This window comes from Erpetoichthys calabaricus, chromosome 18, assembly GCF_900747795.2.
Source record: "Erpetoichthys calabaricus chromosome 18, fErpCal1.3, whole genome shotgun sequence".
NCBI classification, from domain to species: domain Eukaryota; kingdom Metazoa; phylum Chordata; class Cladistia; order Polypteriformes; family Polypteridae; genus Erpetoichthys; species Erpetoichthys calabaricus.
In genome coordinates, this window is record NC_041411.2 from 13,885,246 (window position 1) to 13,912,097 (window position 26,852).

Below are 26,852 nucleotides of genomic sequence, written 5' to 3' on the forward strand. Positions count from 1 at the left end.
TCTGATTTATCCAGGCAAGTGTGAAAGAATACATTAGGATCTTAAATTCACTGAAGGATATGAAAGGCATATATACTGTATATAAATGGAGTAATTAGAATTTTCATGAGGACTCAAAAGTACAAATTCAATGCATTTGTCTAATTAAAGTAATTTTTTCAACTCAGGCGTGCTATTTACATCGGTTTAGTGTAACTGTAAAATAAACTTCTTGGGTGTACATATTCAGCTAATAGGAGAACAACAAGGACGACTATTTGGGAGAAAAAAAGGAATCAACAGCAAACTAAGACAAACCACAGAGATAATGATATAGGAATTACAGGGTAACTTATCAAAGGGATACAGTGATGTTTTATTGTACAGATGGAAATCCAAAATGTTATAGACACTTCCAAATACAATTTAGATAGATAGATACTTTATTAATCTCAAGGGGAAATTCAGTTTTGAACCTTTCTTAACATTTAATTTTCTAAACAGCATGTAAAAGCTCTTTTACATAATTCACTTGTTTTATCCTATTGTTCATAAAATAGTACTTAAGACCATGTACCTGTTGCATAAATTAGATATTACCTGGTTTCTGTTGTACTTAATTTGATCATAACAGAGGGCAAGTTGAAATCAGATTGGATGAAGGTGAATGATTTTAATGGAGCAACTATTCTGATTAATGGCCAGGAAGTGCATGAACTCAAAGAAACAGGCACCACTTCTTCCATTCACAAAAATGTATTAAAAATCTTCTGAGCTTGGATGAAAAAAAGTCGATAATTTAAATTCTAAAGAAACCATTTTGTTTCACTCCTTCACTGTAACATGTGAAATGGTGGGCACCAAGCCCCCTTCTTTATGAACTCTGAGGATAACTTTAATGCGGATTGGGTGAAGATTAAATATATTACCGGTACAACACGGACAACAGAAAACTTGCTTATGTCAGATTGAGTGTTTATATGTCATTTGTATGGTCATCAATTTTAGTTTAGCAAAACTATTAAAAATATAAGTTTGTGCTGCAGGCAGTGTGACATAGGCTGGTTTAGTTTACAGTCCTTGCTATTATGTCACTGTGTCATCCAGGCTAGCCCACTAGAAAGGCCTGTGTTCCAGCAGTAATCATAAAGAAGAGTAATTTGCTTGATTTGGCAAAGCTGTCTACATAATACATAATAATAGATGTAAAATCAGCTATGTTAAACAATTTCTTTGTGGAAAGTTAAGTGGAACATACAGTGTTAAGTCAAGAATAAGTTACTTAAATAATATAAAAACCACAAGCATTATAAAGCCACTCCATTTGAATATGGATTTATTGTTAAGAAATTTAGTTTTTGGCAAAAATGATGACTCATAATTTAATTACAGTGTTTGTTTGGATTTTTACCATTATTAAAAAAAAAGAAAACAAAAACATATACATCTATAATATAATCTGTAACAAAATAGAAGTCTTTAAAATGAGGTTGAGTCACAGAGAATGTGGGTCCAGTGTCATACAGTCTAAAAGACTTACACACGCTGCCGTACGTAAAGGAGTCTTCCAGAGTCTTACTATACACGCTTCATCCACTTCAGGGCAGCACATATCTTACATACAGTGTATGGCAACAAAAATACTTTGCAAGATCAGCCTAAGCACATAAACATATACATAAATGTTTCTGCCAGAGTCTTAAAATTATTAGGGGTGACATGGAGAGAAAGTGTCCGATATGCTGTACAAAATGTACAGAAGTAAAGGCTTACATGTAATTTGGCAATCTGAAACACTCCCAGCATCTCAGAAGTTGCATGCATTATTAAAGCTAGCCTACAATCACATTGTTTTCTGAACCAAACTGACCACCATAATCAAATGCAGTTTAAAAAAAAAGAAAAAAAAAAAGCAAGAGATACAAAGCTCCAGAAGGGAAAAAAGCAGCAGAAAAAGCATTCAGTAAATGGATTAAAAATCTTCTCTCAAATCAGTCATTTAAGTTTAACCTCGACAGCATGTCCATGCACCAGGAAGTAAATTTGTATGCACAGTGTTCAATAAAAGCCAAAAAAGTCTTCAAGTCGTCACACCCAACGAACCACGAATTCAAGGATACTGAGCAGCTTGCTGCATCGGGGTTTCGCCTCTGTCATCAAGCTGATTCCTTGCAAACATGGAAAGCTCCTCCAGTTCTTTGAACTGTCTATCAGTTTTATGACTCACAAGGGACCTGTAAAAATGCACAGCAAACACGATAAAAATCAGTCCACAGGGCACCATGATGATGGTAGAGGCAATTGCTGCTGCTACCCCTGGGGTGATTCCATTGGTCGTGTTGGAAGATTGCTGGCTTTCTGCTGCACTCTTCACTGGAAGGAATTTAACCCAGCAGAGAAGAACAACTTCTGCCAGAAACAACAAGGTCCCAATGACAGTGGAGAAAGCCCATGCAAGTTCAATGTGCCGGTGCATACGCTCATGAGGAGACTCCTTGACGGAGTTCAGATTGTGCACATTGCTAACAGCTTCTATGTTTGGAAGGATGCAGGTGCTGATCATAAGGGCAAAGAGGTGAACGGCCACCAGCACCGTAGTGCAAGCACTGAAAGCAATCAGCAGCCCAGGAGGATAGTTATGATTTGCTTCAAGCTGGACTTCCACCATAGCCACCTGAGGATTACAGATACACATATTAGTTTAATATTTAGGAAAATCAACACAGCAACAGTTGAAGCAAAACAACTCAAGCGAGTTTAAGGATTCATTTTGCAAAAATATTTATTTCCACACTAACTTTTCCTTAATAAAACCTGCTGCATCATTTTTTTTTATCATAACTGATTAAAATTGATCTTGTAATAATGTAAACAAAAAATGACAAATATATAACATACTCAAACATCAGGTTTACTGTTGCAATAAAATAAGCTAAATATTTTGCAGAGCTTACTTTTGAAAAAGCTAAAGTCACCATGGGACTCATTTTTTTTTTGCAATTTTCCGAGGGATAAATAAATCAGATGACGTGGATATCTGCTGTGGGAGTTAGCAGATTGAGGTTACTAATGTAAACAGACACTGCCCCATGAATACCGGAGATGCTGCTAGAGTGAGGTGGTACCATAAACAGCTGGGGCCAAGTCTCGTTCCATCATCACAAGTAAGTCAGTGTTAAGACGTCATGCATGTATCATTTAGGCAAGTACCAGGAGAAAAATCAAGAAAGCAAAAATCAAAGGGTGAACTGCAAACTAAACATAAGTCAATGTCAGAGGCTGGCCTCGAGCCTAAAAGCTTTGGTGCTTTTTCAGAGTACAAGATTATGTTTTCATCTTGTTTAAGATGACCAAAATTATGCTCTTATCCAATATCTTACAGGAAACTGAAAAAACATTTACTTGAGGGAGACTAAATTTACTCCGATGTGGATTTTTTTAAGCTTACTAAATATTAAATTTTCCTATTCTGCTTGTTCCAAGACAAGGGTACATATAGTCAAAATCTAGCAGAAGACACTAGGCAAGAACCAGCCTTATATGACCTAATGTGCGTGTCTTTGGGTAATTGAGAAAACAAATAAAGTTCTAGGGATGGTCACCTCACAGGACAAATGAGGAAATACCAAACCGACAGTGCTCAGACCAGGATATGAACCCATGTCGCCGAATCTCATAAGCAGCACATTAATGCAAATCTCAAATTGCAAGCAGTCATTAATGTTGATCCATACAAATGTCATTCTGAAGCCTGCCACAGACCACAATATTTAGAACTGTCACTGGCTCTAGATGTTGTTATAAATTTATTCTTGTAACAATTCAGTGATCTTTCAGAATGTGAATGAACTCAGGGTGTATGTGGATATGAAATATTTAAAGATATCCATCTCCTCAACACACACACACTAATTAATAAATTCTAGAGGCTTAAACCTATTAGCAATAGCCATATTGGTGTTTAATGGTCCTTGTTATCAAGATTGATGGAACAGGTTCCAGCTTTCCTATGACCCTACTTTGGATAAAAAGACTTTTTTAACCATCATGAACAGTATGTCAAGAGATCATTTAATTTTTAACTGAGGATATGCAATTATTAGTAAATTATGCTAGAGGGCAACACGGTAACCAAAACGCACTTTTAAAGAAATGCTATTAACAAATATATAGACCTAGATTAGACTTCAGATTCATATTTTCACTCTATCCATGTTAGGTTAATTGATTTTAAATTGCCCCTGTATGAGTGGATGTGGGTATATGCAGGAGTGTGCCCTTGATGAACTGGCAAACTCCCGCATGTGTGCCAGAGATGGTTAATTCCTTCTGCCTGAAGCCTAAATTTGATTAACCGGGTATATAATAGATTAAATAAAGGAAGAATCAGATGCCTTTCCATCTCAAAGACCTGAAAGCAATTATCAAAATGACTGCATCATGACAAAGCAGATAAGGAAAGAGTGAACAGCAAGGGAGAGCAGGCTGTCAGACGCACATGACAGGCTAAAGTACTGTATATGACAAGGCCAAAGGTGTGATCTTGGTGGGATAACAAAATAGTCCTATTGGGAACAGGATTAAAGTGCAAAAAGAACAACCCCCAATAAATAAGACTCCAGAAATGAGAAACCAAAAACTGAATGTCAAAACAGTTTGCGATTCCTTTAGTGGGCAATTCATTCCAACTATCACGAATGACTACCATTCATTTTCAAGACTTGTGAAAAGTAAAGTCGTCACCAAGATACAATCTACCATTTGTCCTGACTCCTAAGTGTGCTGCTGTACAAAAGGAGTTGAGAGCAGACACAAAATTAAGCAGGTATTAACAAAGCCAAGCAAGGATCAGCTCAAAGCAGTCATGGCATTCTGTCCACGGAGTATACAAGGTACTTCTAAGGGGACCTGTGCATGTATTTTGTTCCACACAAAAACCAAAATATAAATAAAAGAACATAGGAAAGTAATTTATTTGCTTCACGTGTACTTTTTCGAATGACTGTTGACATGCAGTTACATTTAAGTGAACTGAAATGTAATATTTACATATATTTGCACAGTGTGCAGATTTTAACATGACAAAACTTTAGCAAATTTAATTTGATTGTATTTATATATATTTTGAATACTTAGACCTTTATTTTTGTGATTTGTTAAGCCCTTCGCAATTTCATGTATCTGTATACTTGTATATGGTTGAGATGACAATAAAGTTCGCTTTGACTTTTCCTGGACTGAGTGTTAGTCAATACAAGGGCCCATCCATATACTTAACCAGCATGTGTCTTGTGCTGTGGGAGTACAATATGCAAAAATCAGGATATTTGCATTTCAACTGCTTTGGCATTTGTTTTCTTTCTTTCTTTTTTTTTTTTTTTTTTTTATTAGCTAGGGGGCTTCACCCCCTTCTCGCTTTTCTCACCAAACTCCCCAAAGGGCTTGTGCCACGTGCAAGCCACTTCACGTCTCTGCCTCTCGCGTATGTGGATTTCACTTTCACCAAAATACAAATCTTTTAATTCTCATGGATACACCTTTTCATTGGGAAGAAACACTACTCTGTTCTGTTCTGTTATTTCACTGAATAATAATTTCCGTTTGTTTGTGCTAATGCGTTCTTTACCATCATTTTTTGAGACTTTCGAATTATAGTAGTTTCATTATCTCTAACCTGCTCTGCCTGTGTATCGCACCAGCGTTTTTGAAATCTTTACAATGTTCTACTTTGTCATCTACTCTTTGTCTTATTTCTGGCCCTGGACGTGGTTAAATCTTTTGGCACAAAGTCTCGTCTCTCTGGACGTGAAAGTGTTTCTCTGAAAAAGTCCCACCTCATCCCAAGATTTTTTTATATAATAGAGAGATATGCTGCTATACAAATAGATAGATATAAACATACATACATACATATACACAGTGGCATGCAAAAGTTTGGGCACCCATGATTAAAATGTCAGTTACTGTGAATAGTTAAGAAAGCAGAGGATGAACTGACCACCAGAAGGCATAAAGTTAAAAATGACAAATTTCTTCAATATTTTAAGCAAGATTATATTTTAAATTCCATAATTCACAGATACAAAATACCCAAAACAAGTAAAGGACCTGAAGCAAACATTTTGGCACCCGACATGGTCAGTACTTAACACCCCCATTGGCAAGTATCACAGCATAGAAATGCTTTTTGTAACCAGCTGAGAGTCTTTGAATTCTTACTTGGAATATTTTTGCCCATTTCTCCTTGCAAAAGGCTTTGAAATATGCAAGATTCTTGGGCCTTCTTGCATACACTGCACTTTTGAGATCTATCCACAATTTTTTAATGAGGTTTATGTCAGGGGACTGTGACGACTGTGGCAAAACATTCAGCTTGCGCCTCTTGAGGTATTCCATTGTAGATTCTGAGGTGTGTTTCAAGTCATTATCCTATTGTAGGATCCATCCTCTTTTTAACTTCTACTGTTTTTTACAGTAGAAGAGTGCACCACCACTCCAGAGTCTGCTCAATCTTCCTAAAGGTCTTTTGAGATCAATCAGGGGTTTTTATTTACCTTTCTACCAATCCACCATGCAGTTCTTTCAAAACATTCCTATTAACTGCCATTTCTTAGTAATATATCATGAACAGAAGAAACAGCTACCTGAAAATGCTTTGCTATCTTCTTATATCCTTCTCCTGCTTTGTAAGCCTCAGTTCTTTCATTTGTCAGAGTGCTATGCAGCTGCTTAGAGGAGCCCATGGCTGCGGATTGTGGGACAAGATTTGACAGTCAGAAAATGTATACTTTCAATTTGCATCACTTGGGGTTTCCTAACGATGACTGTGAACAAGCCATAGTCCTTATGAGCTAATAAAGGTCTGACACTTTGGGAAAAGTTATCCGAGACCTGAAATATCTTGGGATGCCCAAACTTTTACATGGTTCTTTTGTTCACTGTACAATTGTACAAAACAAAAACAATACACTAATCTTGCATAAAATGCTGAAAAGAAATGTGTCATCTTTAACTTTATGCCTATTGGTGATCAATTCATCTTCTGCTCACTTAACTATTCTCAGTAAAAGACATTTTAAGCAAGGGTGCCCAAACTTCTGCATCACTATATACTGTATATACACACACACTTTTCATATATTGTTGTTTAGCCCAAGACCTATGACTCAGAACAGACACGGCATTGATGTATAACAGACTTAATCAAATCACAACATGCAAACACATGTCAGTTTTGGCCGATATTCCAGGAGTATATTAAAATCACTGTTAGTAATATAAAACACACCACAAACAGCTCAAGTATTTAAGATGGAAGTCATCATAAAAGAAACTGCTGATCTCTGTAGTTTTTGAGTCATAACTGCTCTCCTCCTCAACAATCTCCCAAGTACAGCTAAGATAACTACATATTTTTATCTTCTCCCTAAAATGGAGTACACATACAGCCAATCAGCTCTGAAAAAGTCTTGCTTAAGAAGGCTGTCTGAAATGTAGCCAGCTCAACTAATCGCTTAAGGTACATAGCGTAGTCTTCCAAGTTATCACATGAACAGGCTTATTAATTGCCTTGCTTTTCAAAGTACACAACTACAACTGTAAAAGCTCAGGGCCTTGGCAGTTTGATTTCTTATACACCACTTATACCTTTATATATAGTAAAGATTAATTTTTGCAGAAAGTCTGTAGAATGATTACAATGTGCTGTCTTCTTAATAAAATAAAAATCACTAAGGCACAGAATGTTAAAAAATTGAATTATGCTAAATGATTTTTACCCTGTTCAGGGTTACATGAAACCAGAGCCCACCCAGGAATCGATAGCCACCAAAAATGGTGGAAATAGAACATACAAAAACAGCTGGTACAATTTTATACTTGCTTAATAATTGCTGATTATTAACGGATACTTTAAGTATTATGGATTGATATCTGCAACCTGCAATTTATAACTACTATAAAATTCTAGTACTACCAGTATGTTCTAACTTGAATTGTAAATTCCCCAAGAGCCAATACCATGTCCTTTTATACAATGTGCTTTGTTTATAATTTTCACTGTATAATTATATGTAAATTAAAATCTTGCAGGATATAAACACTTATTCTGTAAGATGACTTACTTGGGGTCCAGTAATATTTTGGGGCTACAGTAAGGTTAGGAAGGGTTGGAACAGAGCCTGTGGTGGAGAAGATGGGCAATAAATGTGCCAAGTTAAACTCATGGAAGACATTCTGCTCTCATTTCACACTTATATCTTAAATTAACTAAATATAATTTTAGACATCGTAGTACGCCAATTGCTGGTGCCACCGAAGCAGCATATAGAAAGCTAGTGAAACACCCAGAGATAGCAGAGATGCATTTACAAAGATAAATTTGTCACTTGCCAATTTGCAAAGAACAGCAGCTCAGTATTTACTACTAAATGTAAACAACCTTTGAATGAAGATCACCTAATATTTTTAATGTCAAATGCAAAAATTTCCTTTGCTACAGTCTGAAGCAATTAAAAAAAATCTAAGTACAAAAATGTGCATTTAAGTTTGTACAATTTTTCCACCAGTATTTTTAATACTGCATTTAATAACTGATTTGCTGCACCACTCTCATCCTTTCCTGTATTATGCAAAAAAAAAAAAAAAAAAAAGCTTAAAGCTGCTGGCAAGATACTGCATTGCAACAGCTGCAGTGAAACACAATGGGAGGCAAAAAGCATTGAGGAATTTCACAGTTCTGTCGGAGCCTTACATGGGAAGACTATATAAAAGTAATTTAGATTGCCATCATTTTTTGCTTCTAAAAAGCACACCAAGCCTGTTGCAACTTATAGAAAATGTTATTTCTGGACTCCAGAGAGAAGAAACTGCAAAGAGAGCCTCACAAAGTGAATTATGATGCTTATACAATAATTTTACCCATAACATTCTATATATAAGAAAGATGGAATGGTGAATCCTTGAAGCCCAATTATGACGGCAATAATCTTACATCAAACATAAGAAACTCATTTGTTTATTAAAGACTGTGTATATTAAAAGGATTGCTCAAAATTTCAAACTGTGTGCATTTTTCCCCAATAACTGTGGCAGTCTAATGAGCACTTGGTGCACAGTTTATCCTCTGGATCATTATATCTATTAAAACAGTATAGAAGAGCTATAAACAGGTTAAAGGTGAGAAAAATGATTTTTTTTTACTACTTTTGTATTTAGTACAAGTATTATAATGTACCGTACAACTGTAGGCTGTAGTCAGTGCTGGTGTGAGGTTATTTGGCGCCCTAGGCCAAGCATACTAGTGTGTTGGGTAGATACCAGTACAACTGGGTCCGTCCCATTCCCGCACTTATGATCTGCGTCCTAGGTGAATGCCCAATTTGCCTTAATGGTGGTGCCGGACCTGGGTCTAGTTACACAAACTAGTGTTCCTCATCCCATGATGACAGACATCTGACAAAAGTCACAAGGCTTTCCGAGTAGCATTCCAGTAAATGTAATTGGACAGTCATGTGATCCATTTAACAAAAAAAAAAACTGACCTTTAGCAATAAGTATACTCCAAGTGAAATAAGCATATCCAAAAAAACAAACAAGATATCCTGTCTTTGCATATTAAACCAGGGGTAACATACAGTACCAGTAACAACTCTCAGCATTCACAGCAAAGTAAACAGTCATTCAAAGCAGGGAAGAATGAGAACCTATGCCAGGTATTATGCCTGGACCCAAAGACTCTTGGTTCTTGAAAGGATAGCACATGGTGGTTCTTGATAAAAACTCAAAATTACCATTTAACCTACATTTTTCCTTTTGAACTTCAATAAACCCAAGAACTGCAAAGTTCTACTATCATCTCACAGATTTTGACCCTGTTTGTGTTCTCCTACCAGATCAGAAAAGAGCATGTTTTAAGTCCATTCAATGTGTTTTTTATGACCAGATCACGACCAAGAAGAGAGTGAGACTGAAGCGATGTACAAGCTATAGAAGTGTGCCCTACTGGTATCCCATCTAGAGCTGGCTCTTATGCTGCTACTGGGAGCAGCTCAGGTTCCCGTTACTCTAAAACTGAATTAGGTAGGTTTAACAATTGGTTAGAAGACAGTGACTGATAATGGAATCTAGGTAACCATCTAACCGTCAGATGGTTACCTAGATTCCATTATCAGTCAGTGTCTCTCTCTATCCCCTCGCCAGATTTACTGTGTACTCTACACGGTTTAATCTCGCACTACAGTACAATCATAAAAAGCAAAATCTTTCAACAGAAAAATGAAAAGAATCCTTTCAAGCAGCAAGTTTTCCCTCTTTTTTTTTGTAATACAACGCTGAAACTTGAGTACTTAATTACTCTGGTGAAGGGCAAGGTACCCATGCGTGTCTCAATCGGGATATATATTTACTTCCTTATACTTTTGTTAGTATTTCTGAAATTTCACGACCAGAGGTCAAAGATAAATGCGCCACAGTGTTGAATTCCCCACTCTCCTGTGGCCACCGTGAAAGGTACGCAAATACAGAGAAAACAAACGATCGGCGAAACCAGAAATTAGTCGGCCTTAACTCGTCGAGTCCTGGGCCCCCTAAAAGGTACTGTGCGCCAGCCGAGACTTGTATGTGTGCATGTTATTAATAGAATGGGCAACCCAGCACAAGGTACAACGTTAAGGTTTTTCACTAAAACGCAAATAGAAAGACACAAAAAAGCAGATGGTCGCAGTTAGACCGTTAAACTTGCAAATGAGTTATCCACACTGCACATCTGCTCTGGCGGCGGTGTTTCGTTTAAAGTATCAAAAACGTCTGGGCTGTTCAGTGCGGATTACTGACCACGGCGGACGGAAGGTTTAACTTTTACAAATAGTTTACTAGGCTCGATCGTACATGTCAATATCTTTGTCCTAGATTTTATATGTCACCTATACAAGTTCTTCAAGACATAAACGGAAATGCATCAAGTGCAACAACACAAAGTATAGGCACTTGAGAGGTTGCACACAACCGGCCCGTCAATCACCCCTTCCCTTCCCTTCCCTTCCCTTCCCCTCTCTCCCTCTTCTTCCCTGACCGGCCACTCGGGTAAGCCTGCAGGCTGCTTTACTTACCATCGCAAAACCGGAGAGAAGCGCCGAAGTCCTGCTTGAAGCTTTAAGTTTTGCTCGGCTCAAATAGAGCTTTCTCCAGGACAGAGCCTGCAGCGAGTGCTCGTTAAGACTCATCAAAAAGGCGACGTGTTAAGTGCGCCTGTGCCCCTCACCGAGGTGTCCACGCGAGTGGCAAAAAGCGCTTCCTCGAGGAGAGGTGCGCGCGACAGTCATTCGGTTCTGCGGCCGCGAGCGCGTCAACCTCCTGACCACGTCCGTCAGGCACTTCCCGGCCGCCCTTCCGCCCAATTCACTTCGTAGCCAGGCAGAACCTCCGCTCTGCAGACCGCACCTACTGAAACAGTGCAGAAGATATCTAAGAATTTACTCCGCCCACAAGAAGACCGGTCGGGAGCACTCTAGAATTGTGCAGCACGCTTGGGCAGCTACGGAGGTTGGGCTTCTACGTACTTGAAAGCTCCCATTGGCTAATCCAGCCAGGAGGCTGCGCAGGGCACCGCAAATCTATAGAGTCTCCGCCCACTATTGATTGGCAGCTGCCTTGTGGCTCGACAGGAAAGGTAAAAAGCTCAAGTGGCGACACTCAAATTGAAAACTTGCAGCAGCTTAAAAATTTACCAATGCCTTATATCTCCAGGTCATCTTATATGATTATTGCATGAATACGAACTGGGAAGAAGAAGACTGATTTAAAGATGCCATCTTCAAACACTGCTGTTCAGTATCTATGCACAAATGTCTGTGAAGGACTAAAACTAGAAGGTAAAACTGTGAAGGGTATGGGATGAAACCGAAAAGGTGATCAAAGGGGTCAAAATGAAACAGAAGAAATTAAGTCTCAACTGAGTTTTCAACATCTGGTGCAGATTTTGTCTTGCAGATCAGACGGTTTTTATTGTTCCATGTCCTCTTTTGGCTTTTATATCCTTGGCCTCTTTATTATCTAATCCAGCATCATCATTCTCAATCTTTCTTTTGGCTTCCTTCCCTTCTAGTTAGGCTTTAACATGTTTTTTTCCTGTCTCATTCTTAGGATGTTTAATAATAATCATAATAATAATTCATCACATTTATATAGCGCTTTTTACCAATATTTGTTCTTTCCCAGACCTCTTCAGCACTAATTTGTATTTGTATTCTGTCCAGATGATATTTTCCATTTGTCACCACAACTTTTTTTCCTTTAGATACAACTCTCCATCCTGTTGCATCCCAAACAATTCTCTTTTTTGGAATTCAGAATCAACCGCTTTTTATAAAAGGTTGTGTTTTTTATTTCTAGTCTTGCTTAGATGTTGTGACTTCTTTGATCAGACCTTCATGGCTGCAGATCCTATCCACTTCCATATTATATTCATATCCCTCCTTAAAACTTTGCTTATTAACATTATCTTAGTTGTGTTGATGCTAATTTACAAGCCATCACTAATGCATACTTGGATTAGCTTATCCTTGAAGTACTTAAAAGCTATTAGTTAACATGCTTGTTAAAATGGTCAACCTTTCATTTCATCTTTTAGTCGTAAATAGATGTATTCACTTTAATTGCATCTTGTCATAACAGGCTACCACTTCATAATGAGATACAAATAACAGCATAAATATTTCATCAACTAACCTGGTCCCATTTGTACCTGTGTGTTTCCAGCATGAAGTATTTTTTATTAAAATGTTTGGAAAGAAATGTAAGAGGAAAGAAAAGAATCATTGATAATTACTAATGAGCTCCGGGCCATGAACTGTTTGTATGATACGTGCAGAAAGGACAAATCTAAAATGTAACAATAACATGATGTATCAGAGAGAAAGATTAACAAGCCATACAGTTAAATAAGTTCTATGGCCAGCAGCCAGTATGGCCCTCAAGGAGTGAACCACAGCATACTTCCTCTACTCTAGCATCAGAGTGAATTAGATTAGAGATCTTTATTGTCACATATACTGTGAGAGCACAGTGAAATTCTTGTGCTACAGTTGTAGTGATGCATAAATAAATATAGTAAATAAATAAAAGTAGCAGAAGATAAATAAAGAGCATAAAGTAAATAAGAATGAAAGAAATGTAATGTAAAGTACAATTTCACAGAGAACCACAGGTGGGCACAGTAAACAGTGCAGTGCAGATAGGGTCAGGTTACTGATCGCACCTTCTGGTAGCACCTTCCACAAGGCAGCAGTGAAAACAGAATAAGATGGGTGGCTGTCATCAGAGATGTTTGATTCTGCACCCCTCAGAAATCAGGCTTAAGTAGATGGTATGAAGCTGAAGATCAGCCACAATTATTTTAGAAGCTGTATGGACAGTCCTTGGAGGAGTTTGCAATCAAAGCAACCAAACCACAATACGAGGCATCCGGTAAGGATACTTTCAATAGCACAGTGGTAAAAGTTCATTAGTGTTTTGGTTGTTGACAGACCACAATAGGCAGTTAGTGATGTAGACATCCATATTAGTTGGATTTTGTGCTTTCTTCTTCTCCATGATTATAGCATTTCTAATCAAATTGCTGTCCTCTAAGTACCTGGGGACACACCTAGATGATAAGATGGAGTGCACAGTTAACACAGGCAACTTGTTCATGAATAGTTAGAGGAATCGGTAGTAGCAGCAACTTTCTTTTAACCTGTTGTGTGCTGCAGTAGCAGCGTGATAGCAACAGGTATGAATGTCAATAAGCTTATGAAGAAAGCCTGTTTCAGTGTTGAGCTTGGACACTCTGGGGGAGTCGGCAGACAGAAAGTGGTTGGTCAAAATCACATTCAGCAGGAGCAAAGTTTCCCAGCTTCAAGAAGTGACTGTTAACTGATAACAGTGGAGTCTGGTGCCAGAGGGAATGCTTTTGCAGGTTTTTCATCCTAGCAGCTGCCTAAGCGTAGGAGTCTGCCCTGTTTAAGAACGTTTGGCCTTGACCTCGTTATCTAAGGACACCAAGGTGTATTCTTGCATACTGTTTAGTACTTTTTGCTGGTATACTTATGTATCTTATTTTATATACAGTGATGAGCCAAAATATTATGACCACTGTCATGTGGATCAATTAACGTTGACTATCTTCTAACAATAGTGCATGTCAAGGTCAGGGATATATTCGATGGTAAGCTGACATTAGTTACTCATTGTTGACTTGTTGAATGTATAAGATATGGGTAGATATAAACACCTGAGCAACTTTGATAAGGGCCACATCGTTATGGGAAAGCGACTGGGTCAGAGCATTTCAGAAACCCTGCATTTGTGAAACAAGACTGCCTGATTCAATGAATCTTGTTTGGTGTTGTGTCAAGTGGATGGCCAGGTATGTGTGAGTTATATACCCTGGGGAGGGGATGGCACATGGATGCACTATGTGAAGCAGACGAGGCAATGGAGGGAGTATGATGCTTTGGCCAAAGTTCTGCTAGGAAACTCTGGGACCAGGAATTCATGTGGACATTAATGGGATATATGCCACCTACCTAAACATCATTTCTGACCAGATACACCCCTTCATGGCAATGCTAAATCTTGATGGAAGTGGCAACTTTCAGCTGGATAATGCACCCCGCCACACTGTACAGATTTGTTTGGCAGTAGTTTATGGAACATGATGAAGAGTTCAAGGTGTTGTCCTGGCCTCCAAATTCACAAGATCTCAATCTAATCAAGCATCTGTAGGATATATTGGAACAAGTCCAATCCACAGTAGCTCCATCTCGCAATTTACCAGAGGTACGGGTTTATGGGTGAAAAGGTTTTAGAGATTTATGTTTATGTTGACACTGTGTTTTTATCACCACAATGCAAAGAAGCTATTACAAAGGCTGTTCAATATAAATCGAAAGACATTATGCTCAGACTACATAACATTCACTAGTGAGACTGTATCTGGAGTATTTTGTGCAGTTCTGGTCATCACACTAGTAAAAAGACATAGCAGCACTCTGGGCTGTGTAGAGAAGAGCAACCAAATACATCCCAGGACTTGAAGACATGTCCTACTCCAACAGACCCAGAGAAATACACCTGTCTAGTCTTGAGCAGAGGAGACGGCATGGTCTTCAGGAATGTCACAGCCATTGATAAATTAAATTCAGATGAATTCTTTCAACTAAACGGTGAACTGCATACTTGAGGACACCAGTGAAAATTAAAGAGAGAAGTGTGTTTAGGAATGATGCCAAGAAGTATGTGTTTACTCAAAGAGTTGTAGGATTCTGAAACAAACCACCAACACATGTAGTTGAAGCAGAAACCTTGAAAACCTTTATAAAATATATGGATGAGCAATTGCTATTAGGTAAACAAACAAGCTTGATTGACTGAATGGTCCCCTCTCGTTTGTCAGCTTTTTTATGTTCTACTCTGCTACTAACATATTGGTGACAAATGCCACAGGACACCTTTAGAGCTCACTGCCTACAAGGTAGAATCATTTACATTTCTTGGCACAACTATCAATTACAACCCAATATAGGACTTAAACTATTACTAGGCGAGAGTGCAATTCTACTTTATTATATTGTGTTATATTCCTGTTTACTATATATAATGCTCTGATGGTGTTATATATTTTATATTGCGTTCTATAATTCTATACATAAGTTCTATTCATTTTATTGTATGGCTGTAATACCAAGAGAAATTCCCAGGAACTATGCTGTCTTGCATTAAAATTTAAGTTCAACCTGGAGGAACTGAAGCATATTAGGCAGGTGGTCATGTTTTAAATCATTAGCGTGTATTTCCGTACATTTTGCATAACTCCAACTACATTATAGTCGCGGTCAACATATTGTGCACACAATTTATTCTGTATCTTTAGACTTGTTTAAATCTTATCCAACTACCTCTGTTCAATTAGTTTTATCCATTATTGGCATTCTACCCTTTTTTCAAAATGTAAATCTTTCACGATTTGTGCTGAAGAATTGAATATTTTAACCACTCCTAACTTTACCTGCCTACTAGAAATTCTAATTTTCTCGGCGGCCTGTTGCAATCATAACATTGTTTCTGTTGTTTTGCAATGAGACGTGATCGAATTACCATTCCCCATCTTTATTTATTATTTGCACGTCTGCACATGTGGCTCCATGGGTGATCAACCGCCACGCACACCGAAACGCGTGCTCCCCGAGTTTAAACCAAAGAACTTCTCTCCAATCTGCCACAGAACCGTACGCACAAGCCGCTACAGCTCATATGCCAGCCTCCCGGGAGATTTCACGAAAGTCCCACACCGACTCCGCCCTCAAGACGAGCCCCGCAGCACGTGCGCCTGGATGACGTGCACGCGCGCTCAAACCAAACGAGCAACACCCCTCCGCCGTAAAACAGCACACATACAGCCAAGGAAAAGCCAAACAGACCGATAAAAGAAACAGTTATCCGTCTCCGGAGAAGCTTACTGCCAAGCGGCACACCATAAGAGCGGCGCCCGTGCACTTATTTTGTTTCTCCACGCGGCGCCTCCCCCCGCCGTCCTCCGGAAGATGCTCGCGGCCCGCCCACAACTTCTTGAATAAAGATGACGCACAACGTGCTCGAGCAATGTTTTGATTCTCCGGCCGTGACGTCACTGCCAGTACTATACAAAAATGGTTCCTTACTTAGTTTGGAATCGGAAAGCAAAGTGTTTTCTAACTTCAAATGTGGCCGTGTGAGGCCAGCCACGAGGGCCTAAACTGGTTAAAAGCTGACGAAAGCTTCAAAATTAAAAAAACAAAAAAAATTAAAAGGAAAAAAATGGAGGCGCACGCTGAATCTCGACGCCGACTGGTGTGTAGTTTTACCCTATCATTTTGTAGCAAGAGACTGAAAGTAGAAGGCATTTTTTTTTGGTTTGGTTTATTTGAAGCAAATTAAATAAACAAGTTAGGTGTGGGAAAACCAAAAGAAATCAATTACTCAATTCGTGTTACAGACGTTCTGTGGTTAAGCTTTCCGGTTTTTTGGTTTAGTGGCGCGTTGCGAAGGAGGCTTGTTGTGCTGCACAAATAAACATGAGGATCCAAATGCAAGAGGAGAGCGCTGGTCGTCGAATTGACGAGAGCGCCGTTCAGGTTTATTTGTAGGGTTTAATGAAGGTCGTGTCCAGCGATGTTACCGGTACGTTTGTGTGGTTGGTTTGAGGAAGAGGATGGTTAGATGCAGGCGTGCAGCGGAGAGGACTCGAGTCAGGCAGAAAGTGGCGCTCTGCGCCTTAAAGCAGAAGGATTTGGAAATAGCGGGCCGGTCAGCTATTTGTCTGCAGCCTGCTTTGACGGGCCTACTGTCGTAACGAGGCTCGGCTACAGGGACTTATTCGAAATTGGTCCGATTCCAGCCCCCAAAACACAAGGGAACATGCCGATCTGAACCAGTTGCTGTCGGCGTGTCCACCCCCCCCCCCTTCTCGTCCTCTCGTGGTCGCCTGCCGCTGCTTTCATTTATCTGCTTGCTATATTTAATGAGACTTCTCCGGCCACCTCCTCTCCCCGCGGAATACCACTTGAAACAAAATGTTAAAAGAGCGAGAAGAGGCGGGGGGGTGCGCGCTCTTCTCTCAAGCAGTTTTTTTTCCCCCCTTAGTCTCTACTAGAAAAAGTGGGACTAGTCAACTGGGCAGTAACTCGCCCAGCATACCTCTTATATACACAAAAGAAAATCACCTGCCGCCGCCGCCGCCCCTGCGCTTTGTTTTTATTGCACACGTGTTGAGCTAAACCCCCAAGCACGAGACCAACCTGTGACCTGCCGATCGCTAAATGCTTTGTTTGTTAGGTGCGATCGATTAGGCTCACGCCTTGCCCATTACATCTGACATGTTCGGTGGCAGGAAGGCTATAATGCAAATAACATTAAAAAAAGGAAGTGACTTTTGTGGGACGTGACCTACTTGAGGTAGCTCTTAATTGCTGCATTCGTGTAACATCCATTATTTGATTTCAGTCATTAACTCTTTAAGACAGGGATTAGCGTCTGTCCCCTCCTCCGTTTTTTTTGGCAGAGGCAGCTCATTTATTGGCAGCGTTTGTAATTTTTACACTCTTTGAAGCGCTTTGAGGTTTTCCACTGATAAGGACACTGTGTGGTTCTGGAATGCTTTGAGTTGGATGTTTGGGCAGTTGGGGAAGTGCCATTTTAATAAACTGCTAGGGACAGGCGTTCAGTTAATAGTGCCTGGTGGGAAGTTAACACTTTAATAAATAAGCTATTGAAAGTGACTCGACTTTTTTTTTTAACTTGTAAAGAAATAATTTTAAGCAACAGTTGTACTTGTAATGCAAGTGGGTTTTAAAAATTGACAGTGGTCTTCATTTAAGTCCTGCCTTCCTTATTTTAAATTATAGTGCCTTTAATGTCTATCAGTCATATAGTGAACCTAATTTTTGTTATAAGACACCTTATATCCGTTTATCTGTTATAGTGTGTTTCATATCAATTTTTGCCATCTTAAATGTCTATTTATTTCAGGGGTGTCCAGCTCTGGTCCTGGAAGGCCACAGTGGCTTCAGTTTTTCCTGCCTGCCAATTTTATAATTGGTGTTTCCTTATTTCAACTGCCTAATTTGTAAGACAGTGCTCTGAATTGCTTCTCTTTTCGTTAAATGGTAGACCAACAAAAATGAGATGTGAAGTGAACCAACAGATGACTAGCTTAGTGGGGTCCTCAAACTCCAACCAATTTTACTCCCAGTACTTAGAAGTCAATTCTTGTTGTTCATTAAACCCACAGCAGACATTTCCAGAACTGTTAATTTTTTTTTTCTTTTCTAAGAGCATCGTCAAAATGTTTTGGTATCCTGAACAGATCCATATTACTAAGACCTTCACCTTTCTTGATTTTCAAACATTTTATGATGGACATAGGTTAGTGGGTTATATGTTGGCTCATGTTTGCATCTCATTTTATTTAGAAGATATTAAAGGGTGTGAATTTTAAATAGCAAGTCAATTAAAATTAAGGCAAAAGAAGTTGTTAGCAAAAACTGGACACTAATTAAAAAAGCGTTTGGAATGAAAACCCGAAGCCACTGATCCGAGTTGTACACTCCTGATGCACTGCACAGTGCCTTTTTTATATTATTATAGAGCACATTTTGTGCCTGTTTGTGATATAGTGCCTTTCATATCTATCTACCAGTCTGTCAGTCTGTTTATCACATAGTTCATATACATCTATCTATTGCATAGTTAATATGCCATTTTCTGTGGTTGATTAATAAAATTATTAACACTTGAGTGGGGGAGTTTTAAACTCAAATTCACTATCAGTATTATATATAAAGACATCTATAAAATAAAGCCATTATTTTTTGGAGCTGTCCAGCTACAACTTAAAATTTGACATTAACCCAGTCAGCGTGGTGTGTGTGATGTTTAACATTTTAATAAACACTTCATGTAAGGTTTAATGATTGAAATAACTTTTGATGCAATTTATCTGTATTTTATACACAACAGTTTTATAGAAAGCTTCAACAAGGCTTTTTTACGAGGCACTTAAAAAATGTAATACATGGCTCTAAAGTATATAGTTCAAGTGAAATAAGCAACTTATCATTATATAATTTTTTGTACAAATGATCATACATTTTACACTCCCAATTATTTTGTATAGCGCCATTTCTTGACAGCACCATCAAGAATGTTTTCACTTGGTACATAAACTCAATAAATGCAGTTCAAGTAATGTAGAATATTTAAATGAAGGAGCATAATGTGATTATAACTATTCCAATAAGTTAGACTATAAAAATGATACTTAGAAAAACTAAAGCTTTGAGTTAATTTTATTTCCAAAGTGTTGTCAACAGGCATTAAACATAATCATAATTTTAGTCCAGGAATGCCATTAGGTATGGCCCTTACCTGGAAAGGGAGAAACTCTTACTTATTCCATCTCAATACTACAATGGCATTTGTCATTTTTTCATGACTGCATATAGCGTATGAGAGTAAAAAACGGAATAACTGCTAATGTGGAGAAAATGTAATTTTCAATTTTGTGTTCATGCCAGTTTTGCTTTCTTTTTTTGACTCAAATTGGCTATAGTAATATAATGACCTGAACTGTCGGCAAACATTTTTAAGTTTGTACATTTTTTTCTGTAAATATATTTGTATTTGTATTGTATTGCTAATCCACCCGTCCATCCATTATCCAACCTGCTATATCCTAAATTCAGGGTCATGGGGGTCTGCTGGAGCCAATCTCAGCCAACACAGGACGCAAGGCAGGAAACAAACCCCGGGCAGGGTGCCAGCCCACCGCAGGGCACACACACACACACACACACCAAACGCACACTAGGGACAATTTAGGATCGCCAATGCACCTAACCTGCATGTCTTTGGACTGTGGGAGGAAACCGGACCACCCGGAGGAAACCCACACAGACACGGGGAGAACATGCAAATTCCACGCAGGGAGGACCTGGGAAGTGAACCCTGGTCTCCTAACTGCGAGGCAGCAGCGCTGCGCCACCGTGCTGCCTGGTATTGCTAATCTTTTAAGTTAAAGAAATTTATGTTTACAATATAATACAACTACAGTAAACTCTTTATGAATATTCTTTATGAGTGAAAGCTTTTCTCTCTAAATTATTCAGACTTACTATAAAGTGACCATCTTTAAAGTGAGAAATATTACCAATATAATTACTAATATAATTAATATAGCTTCTTCAAAAAGTTAATAAATTAATAAATAAACAATTAAGGATATCGTACAAATATATTTCTTGCTCTAAAGATTAAAAATATTGATTAGATTTTTTCTGCTCTATTACATATTTTCTTACCTCCGTGTAATGTTTTACAAGCAGCGCTCTATTGGCAGAAGAATGTATGATGAAAATGATGACCTGTCAGATGTGGAGGAAATTGCCAACATCCGGGGATTTGATTTGGAAGATAAACTGAAAAGTGAAGCTTATAATTTATCTTATGTAGATCGCATGGATGGCAAAGGTAACAAGGATTTACAGTGTCTGAAAAAGTCTATCTATCTTATCTATCTTATCTATCTTATCTATCTATCTATCTATCTATCTATCTATCTATCTATCTATCTATCTATCTATCTATCTATCTATCTATCTATCTATCTATCTATCAATCACAGTAATGGCTTCATAAGGATTCTATAGTAAGGAATTCCATAAAAAGATGCTATGTGAAGTACATAGTGGATGAATGATATATTTTAATTTCCTTCTTTTACACAGGACACTCAATTTTAAGTATATTTGGGAGAGTGTTTCTTAGGTGTCACTTTTAAGTAAATGTAAAGTTATTTCAGAATGCTGATATAAGTACAGATTTACTTCAGAATACACAGGGAGAGGGATAAGCAATAGTGAACAATTATTATAAGACATATAATAAGAAGATAAAAGTCTTTCTTTCCTGATGGGCCTCACTAGGAAAAGCTTTGCCTTATCTCCGATGTATTGGCTTTCTTTCTTTCGTCTACTTTTCAGAAAAGCACAATGTCTGGACTCAAATGGTACTGGCAAGAATAAGCCCAGGAATCACCTTCTTTACAGAACCTCATCATCACAGTGTCACAGTACTATCTTTAACACCTGAGTCCACTCTCTTGGATTGCTCCCTGTGTCAGTTCCTCAAAGGGCCAGCTACTCTTGGCATGGTCTTCAAGATGGGTAGAGTCTCGCTATTCCTAAACCAGCTTTATTCTAGAATCCTGGGAGAATTTTCCTGGTAATATAGTTTAAATTAAAATATTTTTTTTTTCCCCGAAGGAGAAGAAATAATTTTACAGAAGATCAAAACTTACCCTGGTGATCCATGGAGTCTAAACATCTGCCCATTCTGTAATTCAGTTTTTTTTCCTTTTCCAACCCTGTGCTGTTTTGATGGCACACTTGTCTCTTTTAAATACTTTCCTGCCCAGTCACCTCTAACACAACTAATCAGATTATGTCCAGGCAGTTTTGCCGAAGATTTCTGATTCAGCCACCATTTCTAATATTTTGTAATTTATGCCGCCCGGTACTGAATTAGTCAGTCAATAGCAGAGAAAGGCCTTGGATGATCAGTGCTTTTTCCAGGATTTTTTTGCAATCAGAAGAAAATTTTGAAAATAAAACATCAACTTAATTTTTAATATGTAGTGCACAATTTAACATTTAGTGAGGGCATTTAAATTTAATTAGTTAATAATGAATTTATTCTTTTCACAGATTTTAATTACGAGTATGTTCAAAGAGAAGGCCTTAGGATTCCTCTCATATTCAAAGCCAAAGATGGGTTAGGAATCAAGTAAGTAATTTATTTTAAATTTTTTTAAATTAGTTTAATTTAGTTATTGATACTGTATTGTGAGTGAGTGGTAGCTAGCTTGCTGTTCATTGTGTAAAGAAAACTAATATTGTCAGTTGTGAAAGAACTGACATTATGCTAAGTAGCTTGTATCTTATTGGTGTGAGATCTTTGATGATCGATTCTACATTTACAATTTGGCTTTACTGAGCAAACTTTGTTTTTACTATTACGTAAATGTTTTGGTATATAACACTCTTCAAAATGACTGCTTGTTTAAACAGTTGTTTCTAGTACTGTAACTGAATGCTGATTTTTGCTGAAAATCTGTATAACATAGTGGTGAAGGAAGAATCAACTCAGATCACTACTGTGGTTTTTATTGCACCTATTCTGAAAGCTCGTCTGTGATGACAGAAGTCTTGATTGATTCAGCTTTTTCCTTGCATACTTTCATATAACAGCCTGATTGAGTACTTTTTAATTTTCTATAAAAATGCTAATTTATACCAATTAGTACTGTCTAGATTGCTTAGTGGATAAAAGTAAGACTCCTTTGATGAGAAAATTTGAGGGACACACAGCTATTCATACATTACTAATCACAAGTGGTGGGAGTAACATGTGAAAAGTAATGTGTGTTATGTAGTCAAATTACTTTTTAAAGTTACATGTAGCACTATGGCAATACATGGGTTACTGAAGTAAAAAAATAAAAACCTGTGACTTTAAAAAAACAGATATGCATTACTTTGTTTCTACCAAAGCTTTCTCCCAACTCTCCAAAAATGAAAATGACTGTATTATTTCTCAGAAGGGCTGCATTTATTTGGTAACAAAGTGCATGCGTGTGCTCCGCCTATCTCATGACAGCTATTGAGGGAGAGGTTAAGCACGTGTGTAGTGAACACTCAAGGGAAAGAATTAAATGAAAGTAATATATAAACATTTAATCAGCATGTGTTGAGGGGTCAATTTAATCATGTCAGTTTGGGATTACAGGGAGTCAGTGATTATATCGCAGCACCACTAGGTGTGAGGCAAGAAGCATATGTGGTGGGCAGTACATTGGTCCTTTGCAAGGCACAATCATTTAGCCAAACAGAAAAGAAATATTCTGCATGCAATCCAGTAACAGAAGTCTATAAATAAAGTATAAGTTAAGTTTTTTAATCTAGTTGTTTGCTATATATACGTATGTTGAAACTATGTGATCTGGTGATATAGCAGCCAATGTTCATGCCACGAATCTTTGGGCGCTCTCTTTGGGGATGGAAAAGCAGATGGATGTTATTTACTTCACAACACATGACGGACTAAACTTATTTATTAAACACAAGAACAATTATCAAATTTGGCCGTGTTTCTAGTCAGTGTCATGAAAGTTCAAATGGGATTTAATAACAAATTTTGACCCGTGAAATGTGCAGTTTTTCATACAAAGAAAGAAAAAGTAACATAAAACTAATGCACTGTTTGTAATGCATTACACTTTATTACTCTTTTTTTTTTTATAAGTAATGAGTAATGTAACTAAGCTACTTTTAAATGTAATGTTCCCATACACTGTGAATCATACCTCTGTCTGTTAATTAGTAAGTCACTGATTAAAAGAATGATAATACCAGAAAAAAATCATAGCACAACCACAGTATCAAAGATTCTCAAGATCGATTTAGTATAGAGATGTGAGGCTGGCCGAGATGAACTCAGACATGTTTAGTGTTCATTCCTATCTTGTGCCTGATATTCCCAGTGTTGTCTCCACAGATTTGGTTTATACAGGTTTGAGAGTGTTGTGTTATTGACAGATTGTCAAAAAAAAAATGCTGTTATTGCATCCTTCCAAGATTCAATTTGTTCACCTCTGGCACAATGCTATACAGCTAATGTGATAATAGGTCTAAGAAAAAAGTGCCGTATTCAAAAATGTTTAGGAAGTGTCATGAGAAGTCAAGCAAAATGGCACCTTTTATTAGCTAAGTAAAAATATTACATTATACAAGCTTTCGAGGCAACTCAGGCCCCTTCTTCAGGCAAGAGTAATACAGAGAGTGGAATTCCCAGTGTTTATATAGACACCTAGACAGAGACAGCATTGGAAAACCTGGAAGTGAGACATCTTAGATGTAAAAAATGAATAGACCTCTTCAGGCTAACACCCTAGTACTAGGAAGTGTCAGTAAATTAACCTCAGAATATACATTATTGTAAAACAGTTTTTGGTAATTATATGACTGTAAAGGGTGTCAGATATTTTTTGTATTTTGATTCTTTTACACTGCTCCTTAATGTTATTATATAGAGTAGAACTTTATAATGTTTGTTAAATTAATGCAAAATTCAATGATTCTTGTTGCTGCTAAACTAAATACTGATTTTTCATTGCTTTTAAGAATGCCTGATCCTGAATTTACTGTCAGTGAAGTGAAAGGGTTAGTAGGTGAGTCTTTGTTTGAACTCTTTTTTATTATTTTATACTGATAGCAACATAATTTGTATGGTCTTATCCTACAACATCAACTCTTTAAAAAAGAGGTTCACTGTAATGTTTTTTGAGAATGTAATTAATGGGGAAACAGTTAAAAAACACCTTGAAAATTATGTTGTGTTGCAAATATGTTTGTAATTACTTTTGTGAATTTTGTCTTTGCTCTCTACACTGGGATTAGTTATGTTAAAACAGTACTTGTGGCTGAATTTCTGGAAAGGGTGCTAATTTTGACCTTTTTGCTATTTAGACGTATTTTGAGTGCACCAAGAAATACAAGATTCTGTTGTTTTTTTGTAAGTTTTACATTTCAAGGTTTTTATTGGAGGAAGTAACCTTTCTCATTTGAGTGAGTGTGTTCCTGTTTTTCATTTTGGAAGTTTCATTTTAGACTTATTGCTACTTATATTCAGCAAACTCTTTGTGGCTACTCTGGGGTTGAACATAATGGTTGACTTCATCATTTTAAGACTGCTTGTCCTGAAAAGAGTCTGTAATCTTTTAAGAGGCTCACTAAAACTGGACAGCTGAAGACTGGAAAACTGTAGCCTGGTTTGATGATTCTCGAATACGACTGAGATAGGTAGATGGTAGGGTCAGAAGTTGGCGCCAGTAACATGAATCCATGCATCCAGCCTACCTTGTGTCGACAGTCCACCCTGTTGATAATGGTGGTGTAATGATGTGAGGAATGTTTTCCTATCATAATTTGTGCATGTTAATACCAATCAATTGTTGCTTGAATGCATGGCCACAATTTATCCATCTTCTAATAGCTACTTCCAGCATGATAATGCACCATGTCGCAAAGCAAAACTTGTCTCAAAGTGATTTCATGAACATGATAATGAGTTCACTGTTCTTGAGTGACTCTCCCAGTCAATGAATTTGAATCCAACAGAAAACATTTAGGATGTGGTAGAACTGGAGATTTGTAGCATGAATGTGCAGCTGACAAATCTGCACAAATTCATTCATTCACTTTTCAAGACCAGGTCACGTGGCACCAGTCTTAGAAGTGAGGCCCAAAAGTTCCTTTGCATTCAAAAGAATCTTTCCAACATATTTTGGAATCCATGCGATGAAGAACTGAGGCTTTTTTGATAGCAGAAGGATGTCCTACCCATTATTATTATAGCGCGCCTAAGAATTTGCTTAGTGAGTGTAAAATTATTTGTCCAAACTATCATACTACCCAGTTCACATACTGACCTGAGCCTCTTTGTAATCAGTTACTCTACAGCCTATGTTGGTCCATCATCATTTTTTTCTGAAAAGAAGACTTCTGCAGTGTGTTTCTTTAAAATAATGTCAGATTATATCTTATCACACATTAAATACTGTTGTACATGAAATACCCAGTAGAGTAGTTCTTCCTTATACACTCTTGAGTGTATGAGACTCCCTGTGTGAAGCATGTGGGAAGTTGCCAAAAACATTTTGTTAGTTTTGTTAGCTTTGCTCATGTAAGAGATGAGGCGTTCCGTTTTAATTTGAAAAGCCCATTTCAGTTTTGGAGCTGTACTTTTTTGTTTTTTTACAGGCTCCTTCAAGTTGACATGTGAGAGATTTGTAGAGCAATATCTAGTTGTGAGTACTCCTGTAAAATGCACAGTTCAGCAATTGATGAAATAGTGGCATACTGCTGGTTTTGTGAGTAGTGCATTGAAACCAAGAAACCCTTCTTTCTTTACCTAGAGGATGTCACTGACTTTGTAGATTGTATATAAAGAAGTCTTCACAAGTAGGCACGGTGATTGTAAAAAAAGATGGGTGTGTCAAAAAGATCTTATCAGTATCTGCTTCTTGATTTATAGGTCACGTTTTTGTGAGTCTCCTGGTATCTCCATACACAAAATGGAAGCATACATTTAAACTTGTCAGTGCTTTGATGTATCTGTTTATTATGAGTCTGTGTCTGCCAAATTTGGGACAAAGCTCAGTTGTTTTCTGATATTGTTCAGATTATTTGTTTTCAGGTTTGTTTCATGGTTTTTGGCTTCATTTTTAGAACATCATATATCAG

General features: G+C 37.7%; 2 protein-coding genes across 5 annotated transcripts in view; one reads left to right on the plus strand and one right to left on the minus strand.

Moving 5' to 3' along the window:
* Positions 1-1,298: 1,298 nt before the first annotated feature.
* Positions 1,299-11,541, minus strand: orai1b (ORAI calcium release-activated calcium modulator 1b). The gene is made up of 2 exons (XM_028824276.2): positions 11,088-11,541; positions 1,299-2,653 (listed from the first exon to the last, which is right to left on the minus strand). The coding sequence occupies exons 1-2, from the start codon at positions 11,199-11,201 to the stop codon at positions 2,090-2,092; spliced, it is 678 nt and encodes a 225-aa protein (XP_028680109.1). The 5' UTR covers positions 11,202-11,541; the 3' UTR covers positions 1,299-2,089.
* Positions 11,542-16,609: 5,068 nt separating this feature from the next.
* LOC114668495 (lysine-specific demethylase 2B) overlaps positions 16,610-26,852 on the plus strand; it is a 110,410-nt gene continuing 100,167 nt past the window's right edge. For 2 of the 4 annotated variants that reach the window (XM_028824264.2, XM_028824267.2), the window contains exons 1-4: positions 16,610-16,845; positions 20,874-21,021; positions 22,257-22,335; positions 24,732-24,778. In XM_028824264.2, the coding sequence (XP_028680097.1) occupies positions 16,717-16,845; positions 20,874-21,021; positions 22,257-22,335; positions 24,732-24,778 (403 nt within the window). In that variant the 5' untranslated portion in view covers positions 16,610-16,716. The remainder of the gene's footprint in view (positions 16,846-20,873; positions 21,022-22,256; positions 22,336-24,731; positions 24,779-26,852) is intronic. The other 2 variants (XM_028824266.2, XM_028824268.2) reach the window with 1 other exon arrangement.